The 6,590-nt window shown below is 43.4% G+C and overlaps 1 protein-coding gene across 1 annotated transcript; it reads right to left on the bottom strand.

Annotated features, from left to right (window-relative positions):
* Positions 1-3,178: 3,178 nt before the first annotated feature.
* LOC119286748 (protein argonaute 18-like) lies at positions 3,179-6,481 on the bottom strand. Its single transcript, XM_037566192.1, has 8 exons — positions 6,170-6,481; positions 5,273-5,353; positions 5,110-5,198; positions 4,941-5,015; positions 4,743-4,846; positions 4,400-4,669; positions 4,250-4,315; positions 3,179-3,765 (listed from the first exon to the last, which is right to left on the bottom strand). Exons 1-8 carry the CDS (start codon positions 6,290-6,292, stop codon positions 3,503-3,505), a joined length of 1,071 nt encoding a protein of 356 aa, XP_037422089.1. The 5' UTR covers positions 6,293-6,481; the 3' UTR covers positions 3,179-3,502.
* Between the last annotated feature and the right edge of the window lie 109 nt (positions 6,482-6,590).

Here is a 6,590-nt window from a genome sequence, read left to right as displayed (position 1 = left end):
TCCACTAACCTCCGAGCATGGGCCATGACAATGCACAGCCGCGCCAACAAAGAATCGATCTTCGCTGGCAAGCACTACACCCGACAAGCGCTACATCAACAAGCAAGACTCAAGCTACTGACAAGCCTTATTCCAGGCAACACACCTTCCCGGCAAGCTACTTCCTCGGCAAGATGTATTCCATGTTGTCGGCAAGGACAGAGCCGGCAACCCCAAGCTCAGCACCGGAAGCTACAGGCCAGCAAGCTCCCTTCACTGCTCCACCTCGATGGCTAGTCAGAGACTTGCCGGCAGGTGGCAAGCGGACAGACGGTTAGGTAGAGCTTGTCGGGGCACGTGGCGAACCACCGCTTGGAGATCACCTTTATCGACAACTATCTTAGTGCGTGTCAAGCTAATATTCACCATTTGTATTTACCAATTTGCCATTGTGGTGACCCCTTGAGCTATAAAAAGAGGGCATTCGGCCAGCCAATTAGACCCCCTAGGTCGACACTTTGCTCATTTGCACGCGTAGCTGCACCTCCCGCGCATCTCGCCGGCAGCCGCGCTCTTCGTAACTGAGCTCAAACACATCCGATATAACAAAGCAGGAGTAGGGTTTTACGCTTCACAGCGGCCCAAACCTGGGTACATCTCATGTGTTCTGCTAGCTCTGCTCTTTGTGCTTGTTGATCTCCCTAGTCGAACCGCAAAGAGGCCTTTGCTAGTCCCATAGATTATCGTACGCACGACACCCATGAAATAGCTAAGTTAGCAAGATTTTCTACCCTCGGCACCTGGATGGAGTCATGGTCTAGTTTGGTTCTCGCAGATGTAAACTACTGTTTGTTAGAAAAAAAACACTAGGGTTTATATCAGTGCTCGCATTTTTCAGGAACGACATCTGACTTACTAACAAATAGGGACTCCAATTTTTCTTATTACTAGTACTCCCTCCGTTCCAAAATATATGGCACGGTTTTAATTCAAATTTGGAAGTATTTTAAAACGGGGGGAGTATATATCTCTCCCTAATAATGAGGCTATTGCTTATGGTCGTCCGTCATAAAAATTGCCCTTGAAGTTGTCCATAATTACCCACCATGCCACATAAGTTAGAAAACATATGAATCATTTTTTTTCTTTACACGCAACCGACAAGTTTGGTGCAATAAAGTTAAGTCCCACCTTATAACAGAAGGATTGAGACAGCCGGGTTGGTAGAGCGTTCTCCCCTTTTTCTTTTCTTTTTCTGGCAGGTATAAAAGCTATTTTAAATATTCATATCTTTTAAACCGCAACTCCAAATCTAACATGTTATATATGAAAATCCCTCAAAAATGTGTACATTTCAAATATGCTATTATCTGCATGTTAATCATTTCTAAATTATGTTTAGCATGTAATTTTAATAAATATCTTTTTTACATGTGGTATTTTAAAAATGCCGATTGTATATGTTTTTATCCCATTTAAACTGAGTAGATGTGATAGTTTATTACTTTCACAAATCTCTCCCTAATACTAAAGCGGCTATTGCTTATGGTCATATGTTATAAAAATTGTCCTCGAAATTGTCCATAATTACCCACCATGCCACATAAGTTACGAAAAATATGAATCGTTTACATGTGACCGACAACTTTGGTTCAATAAAGTTAAATCCCACCTTATAACACAAGGATTGAGACAACCTAGTTGGTAGAGCGTCCTGCTTCAGTACTGGAGACCTAGGTTTGAGTCCCCCTTCTCCCCTTTTTCTTTTTTTTCCGGCAAGTTTAAAAGCTTTTTAAATATTCATATATTTTAAACCGCAACTTCAAATCTAACATGTTATATACGAAAATCCCTCAAAAAATGTGTACATTTCAAATATGCTATTATCTGCATGTTAATCATTTCTAAATTATGTTTAGCATGTAATTTTAGTAAATATCTTTTTACATGGTGTTTTAAAAATGCCGATTGTACATGTTTTACCCCATTTAAACTGAGTAGATGTGATAGTTTATTACTTTCACAAAAACTATTATTTAAACCGCAGGCGATGATGCTTGCTACCAGCTATCATATGTTAAAGATTACAATAGATACATACAGTGGCGAAGCTACGGCTGGGCCAACCTGTGCCCTGGCCCGCCTAGCCAATGCAAATCCGTGTAATGTTTACCTATTATTAGGTCATCAAATAACAACATAGTAGTAATTTCCTTCAGCTACGCCCCACCGGCCCGCCCAGCAATTTGGGTGAAGCTCCACCACTGGGTACATAAGCATCCTCTCTATTTCACACATGTACGATGATGTACCCTAAAGTGTTGATATGAGCTTTATATAAACCAGTGGCTTAACGTTGATTTTGATATTGTTTGAGATTTATATAAGATGTCGATATACAATCTTTAATATTGGCATGCATGTTTGATTGTTTTTGGTGAAGCAATGTAATATGTTTGCAACCAAATTAAGTCTTGACTTGATTACAGTTCTGAACACATACATCAACAAGACAAAAATAATGCTCTTATGCACATGCTATCATTGAGTACTAACATGTATTTTGTTATTTTCATCCCAATGCAATATTTATTGGGCATCACCGAGAAATAACGACAATAGAGGCATAAAGAGATAACAGCAACTGGTAGATATTTCTGTCTAATGGATTAGAAACACCTTGAGTACACTTCAAAAATCATCCCATATCATGTTGTTTGGTGAAAGATTTAAGAGATTTGTTGATGTCGTCGGTGTGTGCACAAGGGATGATTTTTTTTCTTCCGTTGCAACGCACATGCATCTTTGCTAGTATTAGATAGAGAACAATAATTACAGCCACAACAATTCACCATAGTGCCTGGCCAAGCATCATCATACTCCACAACGCCTAACCAAGCACCAAACACACATACTCCACAATGCCTGATATGGGATTGGAGCCACGACTTTCATTCACCGTTACATCTTTCTATGTACAGAGCAAACAGTAGATAAATTCCCTCACGTCTTGAAGCAGAGGGCGGTGAGCGCTCTAGAACCAAACAGCAAAATAGTAACAGGAAACATACACGCCAAGGAGCATTTCACAGCCAAATACTCCCTCCGTCTCGAAATAAGTGTCTTTTGTACTAAAGTTAGTACAAAGTTGAGACATTTATATTGACCGAGGGAGTAATAGTTTTGATAATCATGGGCAAAGAACTGCACAAATATAAAATAAACAAAGGTACCAGTTCCATCAGATAATACGACGGGCATGAACATAGAGCTGCATGCTCAGCATTCATCGACCATTGGGAAAAACTGCAAACCTCGTCAACAGCAACATTCAAAGATGATTGCAGGATAAACTTGGGAAAAGCATTGTGCTCACAACCAAACATCGCGCTCAGGGGAAACAACTAACACCCACACGAACGACAGCTTCCAACAGAAAATCCTTGGATAACTCACCTTTCCCCTGATATTATAAAGCATGCATTTAAATAGAACCAGAAGCCCATGGAAATTCTGCCTTTGCTCAGTACCCTCGCCCACGAGCCATTCTTCCACGAGCCCTTCCATACCCCCTTCCGCCCTCGTATCCCCCCCTCCCAGCAGGAGCTTGGTCATATCCCCTTCCGCCTTCGTATCCCCTTCCAGCAGGGGCTTGGTCATATCCCCTTCCGCCTTCATATCCCCTTCCACCTCCGTAGCCCCTTCCAGCAGGAGCTTGGTCATATCCCCTTCCACCTTCATATCCCCTCCCACCTGGAGCACCGCCACCCCTGCCACGCTCATATCCTGTATGCAGAGATATATGTTACAGGTAACATTGCAAATCTTTCTTGGCATTTCTAGATGCAAAGCCACATTAATAAATTAAAAATGAACATAGAAAATACACTGTTTATCTCAAAGAGTTCATATGGTCATAAATATTTAGGTCACTAGCAGGTAAAATGAACATCCAAAAAAACTAACACAACAATTGGATATCCTGGAACGTTTTTACACTTTAAAGAGGTAAAGAAGTTTATTCGTGACAGTTACATCATCAGATCCGCAACCACATGAAAGTGGCATTGCTGCATGTGAAGAATAAAGGGATGTATGAATTATTTACATGATCAACATACATTGCTTTTAAGCATGCATGGCAGTGCAAGACTTCAGTGTGTATGGCTCATGCTATAAAGGTGAAGAACAACTAACTATTGAATAACAGATCAGAACATGAGTTAAAGCACTCAATCAGGAAACACAAGTATGTTATAGAAGGTCATACCCCCACGGTAACTCCAATTGCCTCTTCCACGCATACCACCCCGTCCTCGGTTATATCCACCATTTTCTGGTTCAACAAATCAATTGAGCATCCAAACTTCCTTAAATAAGCAAAATCAGCAATAAATATGTACAAGCTACCCTTATATACCTTGGTAGTTTCCTTGTCGGCCTTGGTTGTAGCCATATCCACCGCCATACCCACCTTGATTATCATAGTACCCACCATCTTGGTTGTATCCGCCTTGATTATCATAGTACCCACCATCTTGGTTGTACCCGCCTTGATTGTATCCACCTTGATTGTACCCCCCTTGGTTGTACCCACCTTGGTTGTTTCCATATCCGCCATAACCTCCTCTACCCCAACCCCTACCACGTCCACGGCCCCTTCCTCTGCCACGACCCCGCACATAGGAGTCTAACAGAACAACAATCATGATAAGTTTGAACAATTGAAGTACAAAAACAAGTGCGGACTATCACTATCATACCGTCATAATCAGATGGTTGTTGGCGAGGTTGACGCAGCGGCGCTGGTGCCTGCTGGAGGCGCTGCTGTTGCCTGGGCTGGTCAACATAAGCTGGGCTTTGATACCTACAAAAAAATGTATTAATATTCCAAATGTGTATCATGGTTCATGCACACATGTTCTTATCCTATGAAAATAACAGACATGCATCCAATTTACCCTGGGGAATTTTGGTCCAGCTCTACTGGAGACAAAGTAATTGAAATCATTGAAACATGGCGAGTCATCTCCAGTCTGCAGAATGAGTAACCATTCGAATAAATTAGAATCCTCTGTGCCACAGAAGTTTATGTGATAACAGGATGGTAGAAAGAAACGGAAACTTAACGGGACAAGGCCTTCTTCAATAGGTTCCCAGACATCAGTTATGCTGACAGAGCTGATGTTAGTATCTTGGTACAACCCCGGTACTCTTTTCTGTTTTCAAGAAATATATCAAATGTGGTTCTGTACAGTGGGACAAAAATGAGAAAATAAAACTGAAGAATTACCTTGATAATCTCTGTCACAGCAACAGACTTACTGATTGCCTGTCCCATGGCTTTCAGAACAATCTCTTTAATCTTCCGGTCCTGATTCAAAATGTTAAACGTGAGTCATGAAGTAAACAATGGGAAAAATCATAGTTAAAAACTATTAAGATAACTGGTTTGCAAAACTAGCAACAAAGTAGAGATGATGAACTTCTAAATCTTTCACACCCAGCATCAAATTCAGCACCTCTCCATTACCGAGACCTCCTATCCTACAGCAGCACACAACCCCACACTATGTAAATGCAATTGACTGCATCCAGGGGAGGTAAGGGACACAGAACTAACAGCACTGGCACTTCTTACAACTGAACTCCCAACTGCTATCACTATCACAATCTCACTGTCAATTGAAACTGTTTTTACAGGGATTACTATCAATTGTTGACCAGAAATCATACGAAACATCCCTACATTGCTAAATTTATATCCTCGGTATGTAACCAAAGTCCGCAAATCAGATTGACACATTAAACTTGACAATCTCGGCGCATACTTTATAAATCTGGATATCCGTCGCATCAAACCAGATTCGCAATGAGTTTAGTCCTAATGACCATACTGATTCAGAACAATGACAAACAAGTATACATTTGTGCAAATATGACACATCAACATTGAATTTGTGCCCCAGCCGCCAGTCAACGCACTTCCAACTGAAATCGCACAGATTCAGCACGACCTCGGCATCAGACCACACAAAACCAGCCGTGCGAACGACTCCGCCTCCGCGGAAGCCAGACGGGCAGAAACAAGCCGCGACCTCGGGCCCTTTCCGCCGTCGACACGCGCCGAATCGAACCAACGCAAACGCGAAACCGACGGGACGGGGGCGGGGGGGCGGGGGGAGCGCACCTGGAGGAGGGACGTGGCGTACGAGACATAGTTGCGGATAAGCCCCTGGGCGGTGATTCGGATCTCGTTCTCGGCGATGGCCGACTCGGGCCGCGGCCGCTCCACCCTCTGGTACCGGTCCATCTCGGGTCCTGGCCGCCGGCCGCCGCTCGTCGCCCGGCGGGTGGGATGGGAGGGAAGAGGGGATTGGGTTGGGTTTGGGGAGGGGATTTGTGAGGGTGCGGCGCGAGGCGGGGCGGGGGTGGTGAGGGAGGGGCTAAAACCCTAGGCGGAGCCAACGATACGTGCGCGCTCGTGGGGCGGAGGGCTCGGGTTGCACGAAACCTTTATTTTTCTACGGGAGAGAAGAAATAGGAAGGGGGAGAAAATAAGATAAGAAAAGGAAAAGATCGTTCCGGGAATCGGCGGGTCCTTCGGACTT

This window comes from Triticum dicoccoides, chromosome 4A, assembly GCF_002162155.2.
Source record: "Triticum dicoccoides isolate Atlit2015 ecotype Zavitan chromosome 4A, WEW_v2.0, whole genome shotgun sequence".
In the NCBI taxonomy this organism is placed as follows: Eukaryota; Viridiplantae; Streptophyta; class Magnoliopsida; order Poales; family Poaceae; genus Triticum; species Triticum dicoccoides.
The sequence above is the reverse complement of the archived record's forward strand: the minus strand, read 5'-3'. Positions and strand labels throughout refer to the sequence as shown.

Excerpts from the sequence above, each read along its gene's own strand:
- LOC119286748 (XM_037566192.1), bottom strand. The coding sequence starts at position 6,292 with ATGGACCGGTACCAGAGGGTGGAGCGGCCGCGGCCCGAGTCGGCCATC. Across the intron at positions 5,199-5,272 it reads CTGTGACAGAGATTATCAAG|AAAAGAGTACCGGGGTTGTA; the intron begins GTAATTCTTCAG and ends TCTTGAAAACAG. Across the intron at positions 4,847-4,940 it reads CTGGACCAAAATTCCCCAGG|GTATCAAAGCCCAGCTTATG; the intron begins GTAAATTGGATG and ends ATTTTTTTGTAG.